The sequence below is a fragment of the Staurois parvus genome, unplaced genomic scaffold (genome assembly GCF_062004578.1).
Source record: "Staurois parvus isolate SC_StPar_1 unplaced genomic scaffold, SC_StPar_1.0 ptg000090l, whole genome shotgun sequence".
Classification (NCBI taxonomy): Eukaryota; Metazoa; Chordata; class Amphibia; order Anura; family Ranidae; genus Staurois; species Staurois parvus.
In genome coordinates, this window is record NW_028317886.1 from 26582826 (window position 1) to 26608155 (window position 25330).

Genomic DNA, 25330 nt, shown 5'->3' on the forward strand with positions numbered 1-25330 from the left:
TGTTGGGTAGTTGTAAATCTTTGAGATAATGATAATTGATAACTATAATGACCCACCTGAAGCATATAACTGTGTCTCATTTTCCAGTCCTTTCTTGAAAAATAGCCCAAATTTAATTTTGTTCAAGTACAACTTATTCTGTATATCAGCCACATCATTAGTCAGAAATGAGAAATATACACCACCAGGGGCGGACTGACAACTCATGGGGCCCCCGGGCAATAGGGGATCATGGGGCCCCTGTGTCCTCACCCACACCCAAAAAAGCCTATGAAAAAGGTACCAGGGGCATCTCATGGGGCCCCCTACTGACCCAGGGCCCTCAAGCAGTGCCCGAGTTCCCAAATGGTCAGTCCGCCCCTGTACACCACAGGTTTATGTTACCATCAAACTTATAGTATTCATATAAGTATTACTTTCCCTGTGTAGGATAACAACAATAAAAGTAATATAATATGCTTTCCCTTGTCCATAGAGCCTGCCTTCTACTTTGCTGACACTGATTACCATGTGGATGAAAGTGCTGGTTATGTGGATGTTCGAGTCTGGAGAACAGGAACAGATCTCTCCAAAGCAGCCACTGTCACAGTACGCTCCAGAAAAACAGAGCCACTGTCTGCAGATGGTGAGTAGAAATATAGCTGGTACTACAGTAATACTTTGTGTGAAATGAACTGTTAATGAGTGATGTTTGCATATTGTTTTAGCATTTATAGAAACATAAAACTTGTTTTGGTGAACATTTTTATCTTTCTAAATTATTTCATGCTGTGTTTTTTGTTTCATTTAGCTGGTACAGACTATGTTGGAATAAGTAGAAACTTGGACTTTGCTCCTGGGGTGAACATGCAAAGCTTTCGAGTGACCATACTTGATGACTTGGGCCAACCAGCTTTAGAGGGTTTAGAAAAGTTTGAACTGGTTCTTCGGATGCCTGTAAATGCTGTTTTGGGGGAACCAAGCAAAACAACCATCACCATTAATGACACCATCTCTGACTGTGAGTTATTTGAAGACGAGTCATCTGGAGAATGTTGAGAAAAATTATGTACAGTATACTTAAACAAAGGCATTTCTGAAACATGCTCTGCCCAATGGCCTATTAACAAAAATCAGAGTGGTTTTAACTACATAAAACTACAGAGACCTGTGCTGCAAGTCCATTGCTGGTCCACTGCACCTAAAATGCTCCTACACCCTCATAGTTGCTACTGCAATAGATCACATATGCAGCCAGAGAATTGTAGATGCTTTGCATTCATGAGCCCTGCTAGTGTCTGATTGTCTGTTGAACAAGTGCTTGGGTCAAATAGGTGACATAAAATGGGATAATCTATATGTAGGTGTAGCAAAAATACTCTGTGTATATTGGAAAAAAAGATGTTTAAGGTTTGAAATTCATAGGATGCATTTTTTTCAGCTATAATAAGCAATTTGTAGCACAAATTGTTAAACCTATGTATGATGTATTGGGTAAAAAAAAATCAGAACACAATTATTGTAATTAACTTAGGCTGGCCATACATTATACAATTTTCACTGGAACTCTGGGGCTTCCACCAGTAATTGTAAAATGAGTCCATCCTCTATCATAACAAAACACATTTACTTAACAAACAGAAAAAGCTTTTGCTATACTGTATATAGAATCTTAACTTTAAATAGGCCATCTACTGAACATATATAATGTGTTGTTTCCAGTACCCAAGGTTCAGTTCAAGGAGCCTGTTTACACTGTGAATGAGAAGGACAAGCAAGTGACAGCAGTGATATACCGCAGTGGTGATGTCAGTCATAAATCTACAGTGCGATGCTACACTCGCCAGGGCTCTGCACAGGTTACATTGGATTATGAAGAAAGGCCAAACACTGATGACTCTGCAGTTGTGTTCTTGCCAGGTAATATTTTGGGTGCATCACGTATACTTCTAAATATTTGTTAAGAATTATATTATTATTATTATTATTATACTTATATAATTATTATTATTGTGCCTCTTTAAGGCACTTGGGCTTTAGTTTTGGGTACCTACGATATGAATCCACATTGCTGTTGAATATTCTGTTTATGATTCTGCCCACAGGGAAGAAAAATATATTTGAAATATATTTTACAAATATTTTTCCCAAATATATTGACATATATTCGAAATGCTACAGTTTTAGCCATATTCAATATATTTCAAAATTTATTTCAATATATATATATATATATATATATACTGCACATTGAAATACATTTTTTATATATTACAAGATATATGAAAAATATTTTTTTAAATATATTTTTTTAAATATATTCTTCAGATTTTTTTAACATATATTTTTACATATATTTGTAAATGCATTCCAAAAATGTAGATTTGTATTTTTAAAGACATACAGTATATTTGAAATGTATTGAATATGGCCAAAATTGTAGCATTTCAAATATATGTCAATATATTTGGGAAGAATATTTTTCAAATATATTTCAAATATATTTTTCTTCCATATTAGTGAAAACGGATTATACAGTTTGGTTGGTTTAGAAATGTATACATAACTTTGAAAAATATACCATATGATGTACCTAAGGAACCTTTAAAGTGTTAAAATAGATTGGCAGTATCACATGTTCTTCCCTGGCAAGACATGAGATGGTTTTGTTATTACAGGTGAGAGTGAAAAGCCATGTGTGGTGACTCTTGAGGATGATAGTATTTATGAAGAGGAAGAAGAATTCAGACTGCTTCTTGGGACACCGAAGAGTGAGTCACCCTTTGGAGCTTCAATTGGAGAACAGAAGGAGGCCCTAATGAAAATAAAGGATCTGGAGGACAGTGAGTTGCTAAATTGTTATCATTCTACAAAATGGCTAAATTATCTCCCATTCATGTACAATATCAGCAAAGAAAACAAACTTGTAAATTTGATGATAATGGCAATGACTAGCTATGCAGGTCAAAATATGAACTGTAGATATAGGTTTGTAACATATTAGAAGGAAGTGCATATGGAATAAGCATCCTTGATCATGAATGTGGGTAGGATCTGAAATATTTACTGTTACAATTAGAAGACGCCTATGTGAAGCCAAGCTATCTGCAAGAAGCCCCCGCAAAGTCCCACTGTTGAAAAAAAGACATGTGCTGAAGAGGTTACAATTTGCCAAAGAGCACATTGACTGGCCTAAAGAGAAATGGCGCAACATTTTGTGGACTGATGAAAGTAAGATTGTTCTTTTTGGGTCTAGTGGCCGGAGACAGTTTGTCAGATGACCCCAAACACTAAATTCAAGCCACAGTACACTGTGAAGACAGTGAAGCATGGTTGCGCAAGCATCATGATATGGGGATGTTTCTCATACTACGGTTTTGGGCCTATTTATCGCATACCAGGGATCATGGATCAGTTTGAATACATCAGAATACTTGAAGAGGTCATGCTGCCTTATGCTGAAGAGGAAATGCCCTTGAAATGGGTGTTCCAACAAGACAACGACCCCAAACACACCAGTAAATGTGCAACATCTTGGTTCCAGACCAACAAGATTGACGTTATGGAGTGGCCAGCCCAATCCCCGGATCTTAATCCAATAGAAAACTTGTGGGGTGACATCAAAAATGCAGTTTCTGAGGCAAAACCAAGAAATAGAGAAGAACTGTGGAATGTAGTCCAATCATCCTGGGCTGGAATACCTGTTCACAGGTGCCAGAAGTTGGTTGACTCCATGCAACACAGATGTACAGCAGTTCTCAGAAACAGTGCTTATACAACTAAATATTCATTAAGTGATTCAAAGGAAAGCAAAATCTTCAAACATTTTTCAGTTTATATAGTAAATGTTTGAGTTTGTAAGAAGAATACAAACACTGCTATTTTTTTGAACAGTCTAATATTCACTTTTCTTCAATTTTTTTAGAGGAACAACACAAATTTGATCTATTTTTCTTCATGTTTTGATTTGGAAGAGAATGTGTAGTGTTGCCAATGCATTTGTGTGTATGGAAATAAAAGCTATTAGAAGGATTTTGAGCTTTATTCACTTTTTTCAACACACTGCTATATATATATATATATATATATATATATATATATAATTTTTTTTTTTTAATAAATTATATATTTCATTAAACTATACATTTACTTAACACTAATGACTCCCTATTTATCAGTTACAGAAGAGGCCCTGCAAAAAATATACAAATATGAGATAAAAATTTATGTTGTCATTTTTTTTAAATTTTGGATTGAGTGGACAAGGGATAAAGTGTGAAGTTGTTGTCTGTGTCCTTGCTTAGTAGATCCACCCCTCTTTTTGCCCCAGTGACCATTGTTACCAAGACAAAAGTTGGAGGGAAATCCAAAAATGTGGAGTTGTCATCAGAGCAAGAGAAAAGAAAAAATCTTCACATGGAAACACCTGTTCTGGCGACAGAAGATGGGAAATCCATTCACTTTATATAGATTTCCTCCAAGTTCCTGTTGAATTGTCAAGGGTGCAGTTAAAGTAAAATTCCCTAGTGGGATGCAGACAGCAGAAAAATAACTTGATAGGAGTTTTAACCCTTACCTACTTTTATCTGAAACAAAAAAAAAGTTTTGACTGTACAACTTACAGGACCAGTCTCCCTTACTCCTTTCTGACCGTAGTCTAGTGATCTGGAAACCCATTTTTCTTACCCGTTTGTAAAGGTGGAGATAAATTGAAATTGATTGCATATACAGTACATCAGGGAGAGGGAGGAACTTGCACATCACAGTTTTAGGAAGTAGACCCTCCCATAACACATGATAGTAGCTGTGTGATATCTGGCAGCACTGAATAACAGGGAGCTGAGAGTAGCGTAAATTAAATGGACATTGTGAGTTAGCCACAGTAGCAGTGTTTGCTGGGTAGCATTGGCAATTTACTGATTGGTTTCACTTGCTGCCTGAAAATGAAATAACAAAATCTGCATTATATAATATTATCTTATTTTCACAGAGCCTATCATTAGATTTTCAGAAGTTAAATACAGTATAAAAGAGCCCCAGGATGCTGGGGAAACCAGTGTAGTGAAGATACCTGTCCTGCGCATGGGTGACAGTTCTAAAGTGTCCATTGTAAGAATCCACACAAAGGATGGCTCAGCTACCTCTGGTGAAGACTACAATCCACTCTCTGAAGGTATGAGATCTTTCTGTTTCCAATAGTCACTTCAGACAGATGACATAAAAGTGGAGGTGTGACTCATAGCAACCATTCAGAATGAAGCTGTAATTTGCACTGCTCAGGTCAGAAAATGAAAATAATAAATCTTACTGGTTGCTAAGAACAACAACTCTGTATTTTCTTCTTTTCCTTTGTATAGCTGTCTGTCTTCTCTGTCTTCTCCAGTTAGCCTCGTGCAACATTTAGCTTTTATCCTTTTTCAACAGATATTGAATTCAAAGAAGGGGATACAGAACACTTTGTTGAAGTAGAAATATTGTATGATGGCAAACGGGAGATGCGTGAAGCTTTCACTGTTCATCTGAAGCCTGATGACAACATGGTAGCTGAAACTCAGGTATGTAGTTGTGTTCTGTCTCTCCAATCTAATCATTGAAAGTGTGATCTCTGTAACTTACAGTTGTGATGAGACAGAGATAACTTCAATTTTAGTTGAATAACACAGGCAGTGACTTGATCCAGACGACACCTTGTAGATCTTGTGAAGTTTATTCCATAAACTGAGAGAATCTTACAACAATGAACATCGGATAGGTCAAAAGATCATAATGTGATCTGCTTCAATAAGACATGAGGCTAGAACCTGAAATGCATTACTGGGAAATGAATAAAAAGGTGGGGCTATCTATACAGCATGAACAAAACCAAAGGAAAGGAAGGAGCAGAGACAAAATACAAAGAACACTTAAAGGCATATGACAGTCATGTGAAACATGACAAGTTGACAGAAGAGTAACTTACATCTGCATGGCAGAACAAGAAACGTCATTTAAAAGATATTGATCAGAAAGTGGTTATAAAAACATAACAAAAATGTATCAGCAGCTAGAAACGCAGCAGTGCCATATTGTGGCTTTGCTAATTTCAATGCAAGCAGAAACCAAAAGTAGGACCATATTTAGAGAAGATACTTTCACATATATATGTTTTATACAAGTTCTGCCCTTTGTGTCATGTGATTATTTTAGTAACATCTATGGCTAGAGAGATAGTATGTAAAGCCACCAAACAAGAAAAAGGAGAGATGGGTTGTTTCCTAAAGGACACAATGTCTTCTGACCCTTCTCAAGATCCCTTGAACCTCCTTCCCCCTACAGTTCTTTGGCTGAATTTAGCCATGAATGTCCAGAGGTTGTCAGGAGAGGGAAAGAAAATAGTAAAAAAGTTCTAAATGTCAAAGCCTAACTCCACTTGTAATGTCTCTTAAATTAGTTGTATAAAAATTATTTATACACTAACAGATGCGCTTGCTGGTCGCACTGTACATACTGTATGCAGCTCTATGTCCTGACAGTTAGATCACAACGTCCTGTCCCACTGTCGTAACAAAATCTAGTTAGGCTGAGCGCTGCTCAACCATTCATGGGAAACTTTGTAAGCTATTAATGAATACATAGCTTCCTCTGATTGGCTGAGTCAGAGACTGGGACATCAACCGGCAACCTTTCTACTTTTAGATTTAGACGAAGCTTTGTATTCATTCATAGAATACAAAGCATTTTTTGAATGACTGAGCAGGTCTGAGCCTGACTCAATTGTGTTCCGGGAGCAGGGCAAGAAGTTGTTGTCCCACTGCCTAAACATAGAGCTGTATACTGTATGTAGATGGCAAGTTGAGCTTGGAATTTTTCTCTTCTGTTGTTTGACATGCTTCACCCTTCCATGTGTTCCTTGCTGTGAATGCCAGTTATAGACTGGGGCAGTGGCCATTTTTTGTACTGTTGAATTGTTGGTGATGTGCACTAGACACCTTAGCTGCCATTGCGCTACATGCTGGGTGTCCGGTGTGCTCCTGTATCTTTAAAGAGGGTGGGCTCCCTCAGGTCCACCTGCCCTTGGTCTATCCATTAAATACATGTGCCTCTACTATGGGGGCTCTCAAAATTTGTAGAGTTAGGAACTACAGAATATTGTGGTGCCGTGACAAGGGTCTGTAGGTTATGCATGTATTTGCAAATGTGTGCTAACTAAACCCCTGTTTTTAACGCATACTGTTAGACAGGTTAATTCGGGTTGTTTGCTGGCTGGTTGACAAGGTGAGCTGGGAATTTTTCTCTTTTGTTGTTTGACATGCGTCGTCCTTCCATGTGCTCCTTGCTGTGAAGGACAGTTATAGACTGGGGCAGTGGCCATTTTATGTATTGTATGTAGATGAGCCTATATACAGTCAGTACAGCACACCCAGCAAGTGCACCTGTTAGTGCAATAAATAGTTCTGGCCCAAACAAACTATTTAAAGGGACATTAACCCCTAGGCGCCCCTCCCCGCCCCTTTAAGGGTTTCAGAAGCCCGGAGGCGGAGCGGGGTTTAGGGTCATGTGACTGCCGTGACACGCCGTCACAGGAGTCACATGATCGGGAAAGGTCCCGATCAAAAGAGGAGATCGGGACCTTTCCGTGAATACCGGACATGTGTGCTGGGAGCACGCAGGGCACGTGCTCTCAGCAAATATGTTTTTTTTCAATAGAACGCAAATGTGCGGCCGCTTGGCGTCTAGGCCCAGACGCCGGGAGGCCGCATATTTGCGTCTGGACAGTGCGAAGAGGTTAAACATGGAAGTAGGCTTTATGGTTTGGTGCTGCCCCTGTACCTCTGCTGTCCTAGGCCATGGTCCTTGAGTACCATTATGGTAAAAACAGCTCCCTAGACCACAGATATAAAACTTATTAACTCTACTCATTTTGGTCATTTTTTATTAATGTGTCTAGTACCAAAACAGCAAAAAATAATCTATATATAAAATATGTAAAGTATATGGCATACTTTCTAATGCTAACATTTTATAATTTTTACATTTGTTTGTAAATAGTGTAACATACTTGTCTGGAAGTATCTCATTCATTGGTGCCATCAGTATGTGGCAGTTTGTCCTGCCATTACAGATAAGTTGTAGTGATTGAAATGTCATTTTTAAGTACTGCTATGGTCATGGTCAACATAAAACATATATTTTCAGATGAACAAAGCTATTGTGTACATTGAAGAAATGGACAGCGTTGCTGATGTCACCTTTCCAGCAGTACCCCAAGTCGTCTCACTTTTGTTATATGATGATACTTCAAAATCTAAAGAAAGTCCACAGCCTCCAACTGGTTACCCTGTAGTATGTGTGACGGTAAGTAGTAGATATTACGTTAAACAATGATAAATAATAATATTATATAGCATAAATCAGATAGCACTTACAGTACATGTAAAGGTATATGCTCAATTCACAAAGCTTCAAAGCAACACACAACAAGCAACAAGCTCGTATGCAATACAAAAAAGCATACTTGCCTGCTTGCAGTCTTCTTTACAATGTGCACTGAGCTGCGCATGCGCAGTTCAGGGTTTACAGGCTGAACAAAAAAAATCTATCAGTGTATGGTTATCCTGTAAAAACCTCAGCTAAAAAATAACTTTTAAATCACTATTTTGAAAACAAGGAATAATATCTTGAAAAAACAAGAAGACCCTACTAATTCAATCTACTACGACTTTTAAGGTACCACACCAAGCTTGTGCAAAAAAAAATTACATGTTTACTGTGCAAAACATAAAAAATATATATATATATATATATATATATATATATATATATAAATTCTAACAACGTAAGTTACATAGCTACATACTTAATCTGGCTGAAATAAGACAAAAGTCCATCCAGTCCAGCCATTAAAAAAAAGTTATAATCCTATACCCACAGTTGATCCAGAGGAAAGCAAAGAAACCAAGCAAACCATGATCCAATTTGCTCCTCCAGGGAAAAAAAATCCTTCCTGATCCCCCGAGAGGCAATAAGATATTCCCTGGATCAACTTTACTTATAAATTTAGTATCCAGTTATATTCTGTGTATCTAAGAAAGAATCCAGACCTTTTTTAAAGCAATCCACAGAGCTGGCCAGAACAAACTCCTCAGGGAGTCTATTCCACATTTTCAAAGCTCTCACTGTGAAGAAACCTTTCCATGTTTGGAGATTAAATTTCTTTTCCTCCATACGTAAAGAGTGCCCCCTTGTCCTCTGTGATGACCTCAATGTGAATAACTCTACACTGAGTTCAAGTGTTACATGAAACTGCAGTAGGTATAGTTAATATTTTGCTAATAGGTATAAACCCAAATGGTCATGATCGTGCAGATATCTCCAACGCATTTCGCAGGGACAATGCCTGCTTATTCAGTAAGATCTACTACAGGGTTCTATCATCTATAAGCAAAATATAAAATCAGAAAGGCACACAGTCAATATTCGTTCAGTACATCCATAGACAGGTACATGTATTCGTTTAATTATACACATATCAGGATAATGACATTGACAATATTATCTGTCATGAATGCATTACCACAAAACAATCTAGGCCAAAGAGTCAGAGCCACAGCCACTATATGATGGGGGAACCACAACACACCTAATATGATGTATACATTTATAGGAAGCAGATGAGGTATGCCCCTTTAAGAAAAAAGAGTAGAAAAAGAAATAAAGATATACCTTATAATAATCTACATACATAGATAAAGGGGTATTCATAAAAAAAAGTCAATCTTTTCCATCCTATGGTCCCAATAATATAACAAAAATTTCTTGAAAAGACATATAAGCCCACTGTATAACAAAGTATACTATGGTTACATGATTGCCATACCCAAATTATCATATTTGTCATCTTATTAAGAATAAGGGAACATTTACAAACTACACCCCAACTCCCCCCAAAAAAAAAATTTGGGGGAGTGGAAGTGTACTTTGTAATTTTTCCCTCTTACTTAATAAAATGACAAAGGATGCAGTACCAGTAAAACCATGTGGACATTGAGCCTGCTTTGTGCATTCTCCTTCCCAATTTTCATCTTTATAGCGAATAATATCTTGGTGTGTTAGCTTTGTGAATTGAGCCTATTGCCTCCAATACCTGTCTGCAGTAATAGTGTACGAGAACTTTGACTTCAATTTCCACCTTCTACTCTAATTTTATGAATGTCATGTAATCTCTTTAAGGAAACAATTTTATTTACTGTCAGAATTCTTTTTAACAATAGGCATCATAATTCTTATATTGTGGAATACACTTTAATTAAATTCTGCATTAAACATTTTGAATTATGGCCATTGTAATTATATGCTTTGAGCATGGATCATTGCAGTTTAAACCTCACACTTGTTTATTTACACTATTTTCATTTAAAACGTGTTTTTCAGGCATGTAATCCCAAGTATTCAGAATTTGACAAGACCGGTTCCATCTGTACTGCTGAGAATATTAATGACACACTCACTCAGTACCGCTGGTTGGTCAGTGCTCCAAGTGGCAGTGATGGGGTGACCAGTCCTATGCGAGAAGTGGATTCCAATACATTTTTCACTGATACAAAATCAATCACATTAGACTCCATCTATTTCCATGCTGGCTCCAGGGTACAGTGTGCAGCCAGAGCAGTCACCGCCAATGGGGATTCTGGCCTAGAGCTGATGAGCCCTATAGTCTCTGTCAGCAGAGAAGAAGGTTAGTTCTGCACATTGTCATAGATGCTGCTGTATAATGTCATGGTGCATACAATACACACGTTAGGTATATTGGATAACTATGAATTGCTGTGTTGCTTTTTGGAATCAAAAACATTCATTTGTAAGTGGTAGACAATTAAAATGTAACTCTACTCTTATTTAGAAAAAAAAATCCTCCGATAGTCAGTTTAAACAGAATAAGTAATTAGTTATTTCATAGGGATGATTCATTGTTACATAGTTACATAGTTCGTCTGGCTGAAAAAAGACAAAAGTCCATCCAGTTCAACCATTAAAAAAAAAAAAGTTATAATCCTATACCCACAGTTGATCCAGAGGAAGGCAAAAAAAAACCAGCAAAGCACGATCCAATTTGCTTCTGCAGGGAAAAAAACTCCTTCCTGATCCCCCCGAGAGACAATCGGATATTCCATGGATCAACTTTACCTATAAATGTTAGTAATCAGTTATATTCTGTGTACCTAAGAAAGAATCCAGGCCTTTTTTAAAGCAATCCACTGAGTTGGCCAGACCCAACTCTTGAGGGAATCTATTCCACATTTTCACTGCTCTCACTGTGAAGAAACCTTTCCGTGTTTGGATATTAAAATTCTTTTCTTCAAGACGTAAAGAGTGCTCCCTTGCCTTCTGTGATGACCTCAGGGTGAATAACTCTACACCAAGTTCACTATATGAACCACTGATGTATTTATACATGTTGATCATATCGCCCCTTAATCTCCTCTTCTCAAGAGAGAATAAATTCAGTTCCTCTAATCTTTCCTCATAGCTGAGCTCCTCCATGCCTGTTTGCTGTTCCAAAACGATTATGCAGATGAAATGTTCTAGCGTCACTCTGACTTTGTTTGCTGCATGTTTTTTCAGAGCCAATGGCTCAAAGTATTGTGACAGAGAAGTTGCTTTGTTTAATTGTTGATTTCCAGCCATGATAAAACAATTAAAAATAATGATAAAAGAGCAAAACATTGCATAGCTCAAGTTGTTTAAAATTGCCTTAAAGCCCAATTCCAGACAAAAAAAAAAGTTTCACCATGCAGTCGGACTGTGCCTGCACTGCACGGGTCAGCTGCTTGTTCTGTCTAGGGGTGAGGATAAAGCTTAAAGTCACCTGATCCTTCATTCCACTGGAAAACAGCTTTTCCCTATAGTCCAGCAGTGTTCCTGGTATATGGGCTCGGGGCTTGATGACATCAGGAACAGTCCACAACTCAAGACCGCTGGAGCCGGAGCAGGAAGAGGGGGGGGGGGGTGTCGGACCGGTCTTGTCTGGAGAGGATCGGAGGATTAGATAAGTAAATCTCCTCTCGCCTAGACAAAAACAAGCAGTTAATCTGTGCAGTTTCCCTGTTGCATGGGAAAGCTCTTTTTTGCCTGGAGATGGGCTTCAAATATTTTATTTGAGGGGACATCTATTTATAGTATAATGTTCTATTTATAGTATTTTATACAACATTATTGCATTTTTTTCAGGATTGTGTCAGCCACGGGTTCCGGGGACAGTCGGTGCTGAGCCTTTTTCTGCAAAAATTCGCTATACGGGTCCAGAAGACCCTGACTATCCCAATCTGATAAAGCTGACAGTGACCATGCCGCATATGGATGGTAAGAATTCTCACAACCTCTGATAATAAAAAAAAATTTCAATGTGGATGCAAAATCAGCATACATGTATGGGGATAAGTTAAGTGCCATATGCTACTGCATATTAAAGTGAATATTATTAACATAAACATGGTTTTGCATTCCAGGTATGCTGCCTGTCATATCAACCAGACATATGTCCAACTTTGAACTCACTCTCAGTCCAGATGGCACTCGAGTTGGCAACCACAAGTGTTCTAACCTCTTGGACTACAATGAGATTCCAACCAAGCATGGTTTCATCACAGAGGATGCCAAGAATGATGAAGTGATAGGTGAAACATCCCCCTACCAGTACAGTGCAGGTCTGAGGTCATCTAAGACATTGCGTTTCTACCGTAATCTCAACCTGGAGGCCTGTCTGTGGGAATTCAACAGCTACTACGATATGTCTGAGCTCCTGACTGACTGCAGTGGCTCAATAGGAACAGACGGGCAGGTGAGTATTTACATATATATACCAAATGAAACCAAAGTGACATGAACAAACAACAAAAGAAAGCACACTGACCTCATTAAGTATTTAGGCACTCATTTACTATAATGGAATAAAAACACTTACAAGCCCGAAATAATAATAAAGAGACTTCTCAATCCATTACAGTGTAGATATTTCCCTGTACACCATGGATCTTCAGATTAAGTCCAAACAGTTTTTTTTATTGAAGAATGATTACATCACAAATAGAGATGAGCGAAGTATTCAAAAATTCGATTCGACTGATTCGGCGAATTCGTGGACAATATTCGATTCGAGTCGAATATATTCGCTGTGAATTTAACTTAAAAAAGGGTGTTTCTAGGCTTCAGAGAGACTTAATATTAGTGCAGAACACTGTACCTTTAATTTAAATGCCCTTGGAGTCTGCTGGGGAAGAGAAATAATACTGTCAGTCAGTATGACATGCAGATGAGTGCCGTCGATCTTAGAATCACCGCACACTTCACTCATTTGGCCAGTCACGGGGCCAAAACCAGTGTTTGGAGCCACAGTGTGGCGGTGGAGGCAGCAGCAATGGGAGGCCATACAGCAACCTATGACAAAATGGAAACCAGCAGGAGTGTGAGGAGACCTCAAAGTGGCACATGGCAGAGTGGGAGCAATGGGAGGCGGTACAGGGACCCATGTCACACTGTGGACCCAGCAGCAGCGTGACCAGGCGGTACGGGGGCCCATGGCAGATTACAGGCCTGGCAGCAGCAATGGGAGGCCCGTAATCTGTCAGCACCCTATGACAAAAAATGGAACACACCAGCAGTGTGTGAGGAGACCTGAAAGTGGCACATGGCAGAGTGTGGCGATGGAGACAGCAGCAATGGGAGGCCGTACAGGGACCCATGAGAGACTCTGGACTTGGCAGCAGCATGAGGAGGCGGTATAGGGGCCCATGGCAGATTAGGGGCCTGGCAGCAGCTATGGGAGGCCCGTAATCTGCCAGCACCCTATGACAAAAAATGGAACACACCAGCAGTGTGAGGAGACCTGAAAGTGGCACATGTTTGGGGCATGATTCATGGCGGATTTAGTCAGTTGTGTCAGGAACTGGTGGTTTGAAATCCAGACTAATCCACGCCTGATTCATTTTCACAAACGTGAGTCTCTCCACACTTTGGGTGGACAGTCGTGTCCTCCGCAGAGTTGCAATACCTCCTGCCGCACTAAACACGCGCTCCGATGCCACGCTACTGGCCAGGCATGACAGCCTTTCAAGGGCAAATTCAGCTAGTTGGGGCCAAAGGTCAAGTTTCGTTGCCCAGTAGTCAAGGGGATTGTCTACCTCGGTTGGCAGGGTGCTGTCCAAGTAGGCCTAAGCCTGTTGTTTGAGGTCCTGCTCCAGGTCCACCTGATGCTGCTGCTGCTGCTGCTGCTGCGGCTGGTTATTAGTTTCCTCACTGCGCTGGTGAAGAAAGCTACTCATCATCGACTGCAGACTGAGGCAGCTGCTGCTGGTGGAGCTGCCACTGCTCCTACCACCCCACCCCTCCCCTGCTGCCATGGCAGCGTAACGCGAGCGCACAGGGCCCACAGTGTCTGAGGATGGACGTTGGCGCAGACAGGCAGAGACCAGCTGACTACATAGGTGGTTTTTATAGTACGTTATTTTGGCCTCCCTCTCAGCAGGTGTGAAAAAGGCCACCATTTTTGAACGGTAGCGAGGGTCCAACAAGGTGGACAGCCAAAAGTCATCCCTCTGTCTGATGGTTATTATTCGGCTGTCGGTACGCAAGCAAGCGAGCATGCTATGGGCCATTTGTGCCAAGGAATGCGAGGGACTCCCTGCCTCCATCTCCACAGCATACTGCCATGGTGCGTCTGGGTCCTCTGTCTCCTCTTCCTCCTCCTCTACCAGATGCTCCTGCTCCTCCACTCCTGTCCGCTGAGTGGAAAAACCACCCATTTCACTCAATAATTCCTGAGCACCAATGTCCTCCTCTACCTCCTCCTCTTCTTCCTGTCCTGCCCCCACAGGGGTCATGTGGCGTTGAGATCTGTGCGCCACGTCTACCGCACCCTGACCAGCCATTATTAACAGCATTTGTTCCAGGACGTGCAACAGAGGAATGACGTCGTTCATCCCATAGTCCTGCCGACTCACGAATAGCGTGGCCTCCTCAAAGGGCCTGAGCAAGCGCAGGTGTCACGCATGAGCTGCCAATGGCTGACATCTAAGTTACACAGGGAGTACCTTTATCCGCTTTTAACATCAGGAAATCTGTGATGGCCTTTTGCTGTTCGTAAAGGCGGTCTAACATATGTAGGGTTGAATTCCACCTTGTTGCAACGTCACAGCATGAGGAGTCGGTACGGGGGCCCATGGCAGATTACGGGCCTGGCAGCAGCAATGGGAGGCCCGTAATCTGCCAGCACCCTATGTCAAAAAATTCAACACACCAGCAGTGTGTGAGGAGACCTGAAAGTGGCACATGGCAGAGTGTGGCGATGGAGACAGCAGCAATGGGAGGCCGTACAGGGACCCATGAGAGACTCTGGACCTGGCAGCAGCATGAGGAGGCGGTATAGGGGCCCATGGCAGATTAGGGGCCTGGCAGCAGCTATAGGAGGCCCGTAATCTGCCAGCACCCTATGTCAAAAAATTCAACACACCAGCAGTGTGAGGAGACCTGAAAGTGGCACATGGCATGAGACACTGTGGACCTGGCAGCAGCATGAGGAGGCGGTACAGGGGCCCATGGCAGATTAGGGGCCTGGCAGCAGCTATGGGAGGCCCGTAATCTGCCAGCACCCTATGTCAAAAAATTCAACACACCAGCAGTGTGAAGAGACCTGAATGTGGCACATGGCAGAGTGTGGCGATGGAGACAGCAGCAATGGGAGGCCGTACAGGGACCCATGACAGACTCTGGACTTGGCAGCAGCATGAGGAGGCGGTATAGGGGCCCATGGCAGATTAGGGGCCTGGCAGCAGCTATGGGAGGCCCGTAATCTGCCAGCACCCTATGTCAAAAAATTCAACACACCAGCAGTGTGTGAGGAGACCTGAAAGTGGCACATGGCAGAGTGTGGCGATGGAGACAGCAGCAATGGGAGGCCGTACAGGGACCCATGAGAGACTCTGGACTTGGCAGCAGCATGAGGAGGCGGTACAGGGGCCCATGGCAGATTAGGGGCCTGGCAGCAGCTATGGGAGGCCCGTAATCTGCCAGCACCCTATGTCAAAAAATTCAACACACCAGCAGTGTGTGAGGAGACCTGAAAGTGGCACATGGCAGAGTGTGGCGATGGAGACAGCAGCAATGGGAGGCCGTACAGGGACCCATGAGAGACTCTGGACTTGGCAGCAGCATGAGGAGGCGGTATAGGGGCCCATGGCAGATTAGGGGCCTGGCAGCAGCTATGGGAGGCCCGTAATCTGCCAGCACCCTATGTCAAAAAATTCAACACACCAGCAGTGTGTGAGGAGACCTGAAAGTGGCACATGGCAGAGTGTGGCGATGGAGACAGCAGCAATGGGAGGCCGTACAGGGACCCATGAGAGACTCTGGACTTGGCAGCAGCATGAGGAGGCGGTATATAGGGGCCCATGGCAGATTAGGGGCCTGGCAGCAGCTATGGGAGGCCCGTAATCTGCCAGCACCCTATGTCAAAAAATTCAACACACCAGCAGTGTGAGGAGACCTGAAAGTGGCACATGGCATGAGAGACTGTGGACCTGGCAGCAGCATGAGGAGGCGGTATAGGGGCCCATGGCAGATCAGGGGCCTGGCAGCAGCTATGGGAGGCCCGTAATCTGCCAGCACCCTATGTCAAAAAATTCAACACACCAGCAGTGTGTGAGGAGACCTGAAAGTGGCACATGGCAGAGTGTGGCGATGGAGACAGCAGCAATGGGAGGCCGTACAGGGACCCATGAGAGACTCTGGACTTGGCAGCAGCATGAGGAGGCGGTATATAGGGGCCCATGGCAGATTAGGGGCCTGGCAGCAGCTATGGGAGGCCCGTAATCTGCCAGCACCCTATGTCAAAAAATTCAACACACCAGCAGTGTGTGAGGAGACCTGAAAGTGGCACATGGCATGAGACACTGTGGACCTGGCAGCAGCATGAGGAGGCGGTACAGGGGCCCATGGCAGATTAGGGGCCTGGCAGCAGCTATGGGAGGCCCGTAATCTGCCAGCACCCTATGTCAAAAAATTCAACACACCAGCAGTGTGTGAGGAGACCTGAAAGTGGCACATGGCAGAGTGTGGCGATGGAGACAGCAGCAATGGGAGGCCGTACAGGGACCCATGAGAGACTCTGGACCTGGCAGCAGCATGAGGAGGCGGTATATAGGGGCCTATGGCAGATTAGGGGCCTGGCAGCAGCTATAGGAGGCCCGTAATCTGCCAGCACCCTATGTCAAAAAATTCAACACACCAGCAGTGTGAGGAGACCTGAAAGTGGCACATGTTTGGGGCATGATTCATGGCGGATTTAGTCAGTTGTGTCAGGAACTGGTGGTTTGAAATCCAGACTAATCCACGCCTGATTCATTTTCACAAACGTGAGTCTCTCCACACTTTGGGTGGACAGTCGTGTCCTCCGCGGAGTTACAATACCTCCTGCCGCACTAAACACGCGCTCCGATGCCACGCTACTGGCCGGGCATGACAGCCTTTCAAGGGCAAATTCAGCTAGTTGGGGCCAAAGGTCAAGTTTCGTTGCCCAGTAGTCAAGGGGATTGTCTACCTCGGTTGGCAGGGTGCTGTCCAAGTAGGCCCAAGCCTGTTGTTTGAGCTCCTGCTCCAGGTCCACCTGATGCTGCTGCTGCTGCGGCTGGTTAGTAGTTTCCTCACTGCGCTGGTGAAGAAAGCTACTCATCATCGACTGCAGACTGAGGCAGCCGCTGCTGGTGGAGCTGCCACTGCTCCTACCACCCCACCCCTCCCCTGCTGCCATGGCAGCGGAACGCGAGCGCACAGGGCCCACAGTGTCTGAGGATGGACGTTGGCGCAGAAAGGCAGAGACCAACTGACTACATAGGTGGTTTTTATAGTACGTTATTTTGGCCTCCCTCTCAGCAGGTGTGAAAAAGGCCACCATTTTTGAACGGTAGCGAGGGTCCAACAAGGTGGACAGCCAAAAGTCATCCCTCTGTCTGATGGTTATTATTCGGCTGTCGCTACGCAAGCAACCGAGCATGCTATGGGCCATTTGTGCCAAGGAATGCGAGGGACTCCCTGCCTCCATCTCCACAGCATACTGCCACGGTGCGTCTGGGTCCTCTGTCTCCTCCTCCTCTACCAGATGCTCCTGCTCCTCCACTCCTGTCCGCTGAGTGGAAAAACCACCCATTTCACTCAATAATTCCTGAGCACAAATGTCCTCCTCTACCTCCTCCTCTTCTTCCTGTCCTGCCCCCACAGGGGTCATGTGGCGTTGAGATCTGTGCGCCACGTCTACCGCAGCCTGACCAGCCATTGTTAACAGCATTTGTTCCAGGACGTGCAACAGAGGAATGACGTCGTTCATCCCATAGTCCTGCCGACTCACGAATAGCGTGACCTCCTCAAAGGGCCTGAGCAAGCGGCAGGTGTCACGCATGAGCTGCCAATGGCTGACATCGAAGTTACACAGGGGAGTACCTTTATCCGCTTGTAACATCAGGAAATCGGTGATGGCCTTTCGCTGTTCGTAAAGGCGGTCTAACATGTGTAGGGTTGAATTCCACCTTGTTGCAACGTCGCAGATCAGGCGATGCTGTGCAATTCCGTTCTGCCGCTGCAGCTCAAGGAGGGTGTGCTTTGCGGTGTAGGAATGGCTGAAATGCATGCAAAGTTTACGTGACATTTTAAGGATGTCTTGCAGTGGGATGGTAGATTTTAGGAACCGCTTGACAACCAGATTGAACACGTGAGCCATGCATGGCGCATGGCACAACCTTACTTGACGCAGAGCAGACACCATGTTCTTTCCGTTGTCGGTCAACATGGTTCCGATTTTCAGTTTGCGCGGAGACAGCCATCTGTCGATTTCTCTGTTCATTACACTGAGAAGTTCCTCCCCTGTGTGACTACGTTCGCATGGACCTGGCAGCAGCATGAGGAGGCGGTATAGGGGCCCATGGCAGATTAGGGGCCTGGCAGCAGCTATGGGAGGCCCGTAATCTGCCAGCACCCTATGTCAAAAAATTCAACACACCAGCAGTGTGAGGAGACCTGAAAGTGGCACATGGCATGAGAGACTGTGGACCTGGCAGCAGCATGAGGAGGCGGCATAGGGGCCCATGGCAGATTAGGGGCCTGGCAGCAGCTATGGGAGGCCCGTAATCTGCCAGCACCCTATGTCAAAAAATTCAACACACCAGCAGTGTGTGAGGAGACCTGAAAGTGGCACATGGCAGAGCAGAGTGTGGCGATGGAGACAACCCACCAACTGTTTTGCTCGCTGCCAAGCTGCCACCCTCTTCTCCTGATGATGCGGAAGCAATAGCCTGATGACGACGAGGCTGCCAAGTGCGATCAGCCTCATCATCATCAATTAGGGTCTCCGCCTCACTACTAGCCCCCTCGGCTGCGTGTGGGTCAGGAGACAGACCTGTCTCTACACCGGCTACCGAGCCACTCTCCTCGTCACTACTTCTTCGCCTGGCTGCTGAAGAGGCGGATGTCTCCCCCCGTTCCTGACTGCCCTCTGTTAGCTCTTCCTCACTGTACTGGATGACACCAGGAGCACTAGCCTCTGGCTGCGAATAGTGCTGCCTCGACCCCTTCCTCTGCTGCCACGTCTGCTCGCTCCTAAAACATTGCCTCCTCTGCCACTCCTCTGCATGTTGTCTGACATACTCTTTAATTAAACGATTCTGTGTCCCTGAGTAACAATTCTGTGTCCCTGAGTAACGTTTCTGTGGCCCTAAGTAACAGTTCTGTGGCCCTAAGTAACAGTTCTGTGGCCCTCAGTAACAATTCTGTGTCTGTCCCTGAGTAACAATTCTGTGTCCCTCAGTAACAATTCTGTGTCCCTCAGTAACAATTCTGTGTCCCTGAGTATCAATTCTGTGTCCCTGAGTAACGTTTCTGTGGCCCTAAGTAACAGTTCTGTGGCCCTAAGTAACAGTTCTGTGGCCCTCAGTAACAATTCTGTGTCTGTCCCTGAGTAACAATTCTGTGTCCCTCAGTAATAATTCTGTGTCCCTGAGTAACAATTCTGTGGCCCTCAGTAACAATTCTGTGTCCCTCAGTAACAATTCTGTGTCCCTCAGTAACAATTCTGTGTCTGTCCCTGAGTAAGAATTCTGTGTCTGTCCCTGAGTAACGTTTCTGTGGCCCTAAGTAACGGTTCTGTGGCCCTCAGTAACAATTCTGTGTCCCTGAGTAACAATTCTGTGTCTGTCCCTGAGTAACAATTCTGTGGCCCTAAGTAACGGTTCTGTGGCCCTCAGTAACAATTCTGTGTCCCTGAATAACAATTCTCTGTCCCTCAGTAACAATTCTGTGTCCCTCAGTAACAATTCTGTGTCTGTCCCTGAGTAACAATTCTGTGTCTGTCCCTGAGTAACGTTTCTGTGGCCCTAAGTAACGCTTCTGTGGCCCTCAGTAACAATTCTGTGTCCCTCAGTAACAATTCTGTGTCTGTCCCTGAGTAACAATTCTGTGTCTGTCCCTGAGTAACAATTCTGTGTCCCTGAGTAACGTTTCTGTGGCCCTAAGTAACATTTCTGTGGCCCTCAGTAACAATTCTGTCTGTCCCTGAGTAACAATTCTGTGTCTGTCCCTGAGTAACAATTCTGTGTCCCTCAGTAACAATTCTGTGTCCCTCAGTAACAATTCTGTGTCCCTGAGTAACAATTCTGTGTCCCTCAGTAACAATTCTGTGTCCCTCAGTAACAATTCTGTGTCCCTGAGTAACAATTCTGTGTCTGTCCCTGAGTAAGAATTCTGTGTCTGTCCCTGAGTAACGTTTCTGTGGCCCTAAGTAACGGTTCTGTGGCCCTCAGTAACAATTCTGTGTCCCTGAGTAACAATTCTGTGTCTGTCCCTGAGTAACAATTCTGTGGCCCTAAGTAACGGTTCTGTGGCCCTCAGTAACAATTCTGTGTCCCTGAGTAACAATTCTGTGGCCCTAAGTAACGGTTCTGTGGCCCTCAGTAACAATTCTGTCCCTGAGTAACAATTCTGTGTCTGTCCCTGAGTAACAATTCTGTGGCCCTAAGTAACGGTTCTGTGGCCCTCAGTAACAATTCTGTGTCCCTGAGTAACGTTTCTGTGGCCTAAGTAACGGTTCTGTGGCCCTCAGTAACAATTCTGTGTCCCTCAGTAACAATTTTGTGTCTGTCCCTGAGTAACAATTTTGTGGCCCTAAGTAACGGTTCTGTGGCCCTCAGTAACAATTCTGTGTCCCTGAGTAACGTTTCTGTGGCCCTAAGTAACGGTTCTGTGGCCCTCAGTAACAATTCTGTGTCCCTGAGTAACAATTCTGTGTCTGTCCCTGAGTAACAATTCTGTGGCCCTAAGTAACGGTTCTGTGGCCCTCAGTAACAATTCTGTGTCCCTCAGTAACAATTCTGTGTCTGTCCCTGAGTAACAATTCTGTGGCCCTAACTAACGTTTCTGTGGCCCTAAGTAACAGTTCTGTGGCCCTCAGTAACAATTCTGTGTCCCTGAGTAACGTTTCTGTGGCCCTAAGTAACAATTCTGTGGCCCTCAGTAACAATTCTGTGTCTGTCCCTGAGTAACAATTCTGTGTCCCTAACTAACGTTTCTGTGGCCCTAAGTAACAGTTCTGTGGCCCTCAGTAACAATTCTTTGTCCCTGAGTAACGTTTCTGTGGCCCTAAGTAACAATTCTGTGTCCCTGAGTAACAATTCTGTGGCCCTAAGTAACGGTTCTGTGGCCCTCAGTAACAATTCTGTGTCCCTGAGTAAAAATTCTGTGGCCCTAAGTAACGGTTCTGTGGCCCTCAGTAACAATTCTGTGTCCCTCAGTAACAATTCTGTGTCTGTCCCTGAGTAACAATTCTGTGGCCCTAAGTAACGGTTCTGTGGCCCTCAGTAACAATTCTGTGTCCCTGAGTAACGTTTCTGTGGCCCTAAGTAACGGTTCTGTGGCCCTCAGTAACAATTCTGTGTCCCTGAGTAACAATTCTGTGTCTGTCCCTGAGTAACAATTCTGTGGCCCTAAGTAACGGTTCTGTGGCCCTCAGTAACAATTCTGTGTCCCTCAGTAACAATTCTGTGTCTGTCCCTGAGTAACAATTCTGTGGCCCTAACTAACGTTTCTGTGGCCCTAAGTAACAGTTCTGTGGCCCTCAGTAACAATTCTGTGTCCCTGAGTAACGTTTCTGTGGCTCTAAGTAACAATTCTGTGGCCCTCAGTAACAATTCTGTGTCTGTCCCTGAGTAACAATTCTGTGTCCCTAACTAACGTTTCTGTGGCCCTAAGTAACAGTTCTGTGGCCCTCAGTAACAATTCTTTGTCCCTGAGTAACGTTTCTGTGGCCCTAAGTAACAATTCTGTGTCCCTGAGTAACAATTCTGTGGCCCTAAGTAACGGTTCTGTGGCCCTCAGTAACAATTCTGTGTCCCTGAGTAAAAATTCTGTGGCCCTAAGTAACGGTTCTGTGGCCCTCAGTAACAATTCTGTGGCCCTCAGTAACAATTCTGTGTCTGTCCCTGAGTAACAATTCTGTGGCCCTAACTAAAGTTTCTGTGGCCCTAAGTAACAGTTCTGTGGCCCACAGTAACAATTCTGTGTCCCTGAGTAACGTTTCTGTGGCCCTAACTAACGTTTCTGTGGCCCTAAGTAACAATTCTCTGGCACTCAGTAACAATTCTGTCTGTCCCTGAGTAACAATTCTGTGGCCCTAACTAACGTTTCTGTGGCCCTAAGTAACAGTTCTGTGGCCCTCAGTAACAATTCTGTGTCTGTCCCTGAGTAACAATTCTGTGGCCTAACTAACGTTTCTGTGGCCCTAAGTAACAATTCTCTTTCACTCAGTAACAATTCTGTCTGTCCCTGAGTAACAATTCTGTGGCCCTAATAACGTTTCTGTGGCCCTAAGTAACAGTTCTGTGGCCCTCAGTAACAATTCTGTGTCTGTTCCTGAGTAACAATTCTGTGGCCCTAACTAACGTTTCTGTGGCCCTAAGTAACAATTCTCTGGCACTCAGTAACAATTCTGTCTGTCCCTGAGTAACAATTCTGTGGCCCTAACTAGCGTTTCTTTGGCCCTAAGTAACGATTCTGTGGCCCTCATTAACAATTCTGTGTCCCTGAGTAATGCTTCTCTGTCCCTAAGTAACGTTTCTCTGTCCCCAAGTAACGTTTCTGTGGCCCTAACTCTGTCCCTAATACAGAGCGGTCTGCCTCTCTTGAATGACTGGAGGCAAATTAAGAATTCTAAAATGGCCGCTATTTATAGCTCGACCATTACACAGTGCTGGCTGGCTGCTGATTGGCTAATGCGATCACATGTCATTAAGGAATGCATTATGGGTCAGCGCGCCTTGTCTGCGCGCCTTCCCAGACATCCCCGCTCCGTCGCCGCACATGTCCGACGCCATTTTAGGAAAAATTTCGATTCGCGCGTCCGAAGTAGGCTATTTTTCGGATTCGGCGCGAATCGAAAATTTTCCAATATTCAACTCGAATTCCACTTCGCCTACTTCGATTCACTCATCTCTAATCACAAACAGAAGAGTGCAACGTTTTAGAGCCATGAAGAACCCCTTCATCAGGCATGTGATGTCATCACATGCTTGATGAAGGGGTCCTGTGTGGCTCCGAAACGTTACACTCTTCTGTTTGTGATGTGATCGTTATTCAATTAAAAAAAAAAGTTTGGACTTAATCTGAAGATCCATGGTGTACAGGCAAATAGTTTCCAGTTGGTGGTGTTTACAGCACCCATTACTGTAGAAGTCTATTCCAGGGAAGTGTACAATGGGAATATGGATGATTACTTATCCATTCATTATAGTAGCCTTGCCTGGAACCAAAAACATACACTATACTGTCTGCACCAAACAAGAACAGTCCATTTTTTACATTCCAAATAATGTCTGATGTGAGCAATGCAAACAGCACCACAGTGAGTCAGAACCATGCATACACACATATGCTACCCAGCACTCAAGTTTAGTATGTGCCAACACACTACACACTTTAACTTACCTATACCTTTATCAGGCAAGCATGCCAGGGTTCTGCAGCAGGAATCATGTCTCTCTGTAATGACAAGAATCAGTACTGTGTTTATTAAAAGCAGAACTTGAACCAATAATAAGATAAAAATGAATAGCCCATTAAATGATTAAATAGGTAAACTAGCTTTTGCTGCAATATTTACTTTTTTAACCCAAAGATCTCACCTTTTGTACTTTTTCTGTCACTAGGGGGTTTATTTACTAAAGCTGGAGAGTCCAAAATCAGACTCCCTTCTGCATAGAAACCAATCAGCTTCTAACCTCAGCTTGTTCAATGAAGCTTTGGCAATGAAACCTGGAAGCTGATTGGTTTCTATGCAGAAGGGAGTCTGATTTTGGACTCTCCAGCTTTAGTAAATAAACCCCTAGATGTCCTTAGTCTAATGACCAGCATCGTTCAACCTACTTCCTCTGAACCCAGGTCGTCCTTTACCTGCCTCAGCCTGTGACTAGACAGTGAAAAAAGAAGCAGCACAGTGATTAGCTCATCTCTTTTTTTTCTCCTTTTATCAGCATGCTTCTTGTCAGCACAGGAACTGATTGGTTGTTGTACTGCTTCTTCTTCTTAGTCTCCAATACTACTGTACAGGGACTGCAAGAGGCTGATACCAGGTCAAATTTAGATACCTACATAAAAAAAATTACATTTTTTTATGTGTTAATGATTACAAATAGAGATGAGCGAATCGAACTTGGCGAAGTGGAATTCGTTTCGAATATTAGGAAAAATTCGATTCGCACCGAATCCGAATTTTAGCAAACTTCGGGTGCACGAATCGAATTTTCCCCGATCAGCCGGCAAAAAGTGTCACTGCAGAGAGCTCCGCTATTTCTGACAGTTCTCTGACAGTTCTGACAGTTCATTTACAGCGGTTGAAACATTGTATCTATTTGTTTCCATTTAGGATACAGATGTTTTTATTCGGAAATAAATAGATACAATGTTTCAACCGCTGTAAATGTGAAGGAACTGTCAGAGAACTGTCAGAAATAGCGGAGCTCTCTGCAGATACACTTTTTGCTGTACTGGAATTCTTCTTCTTTTCATTCTTCTTCTTCTTTTCATTCTTCTTTTCATTCTTCTTCCTCTTCTTTTCATTCTTCTTCTTCTTCTTTTCATTCTTCTTTTCATTCTTCTTCTTCTTCTTTTCATTCTTCTTCTTCTTCTTTTCATTCTTCTTTTCATTCTTCTCATTCTTATTTTCATTCTTCTTTTCATTCTTCTTCTCATTCTTCTTTTCATTCTTCTTCTTCTTCTTTTCATTCTTCTTCTTTTCATTCTTCTTTTCATTCTTCTTCTTTTCATTCTTCTTCTTCTTCTTTTCATT

At 43.5% G+C, this 25330-nt stretch overlaps 1 protein-coding gene across 1 annotated transcript in view; it reads left to right on the top strand.

Moving 5' to 3' along the window:
• FREM3 (FRAS1 related extracellular matrix 3) overlaps positions 1-25330 on the top strand; it is a 110220-nt gene that overhangs the window by 65521 nt on the left and 19369 nt on the right. Inside the window, exons 7-16 of the mRNA XM_089670499.1 lie at positions 476-625; positions 791-1000; positions 1702-1899; positions 2658-2822; positions 4970-5152; positions 5404-5534; positions 8155-8313; positions 10390-10693; positions 12187-12318; positions 12465-12796. Coding sequence (XP_089526625.1) covers positions 476-625; positions 791-1000; positions 1702-1899; positions 2658-2822; positions 4970-5152; positions 5404-5534; positions 8155-8313; positions 10390-10693; positions 12187-12318; positions 12465-12796 — 1964 coding nt within the window. The remainder of the gene's footprint in view (positions 1-475; positions 626-790; positions 1001-1701; positions 1900-2657; positions 2823-4969; positions 5153-5403; positions 5535-8154; positions 8314-10389; positions 10694-12186; positions 12319-12464; positions 12797-25330) is intronic.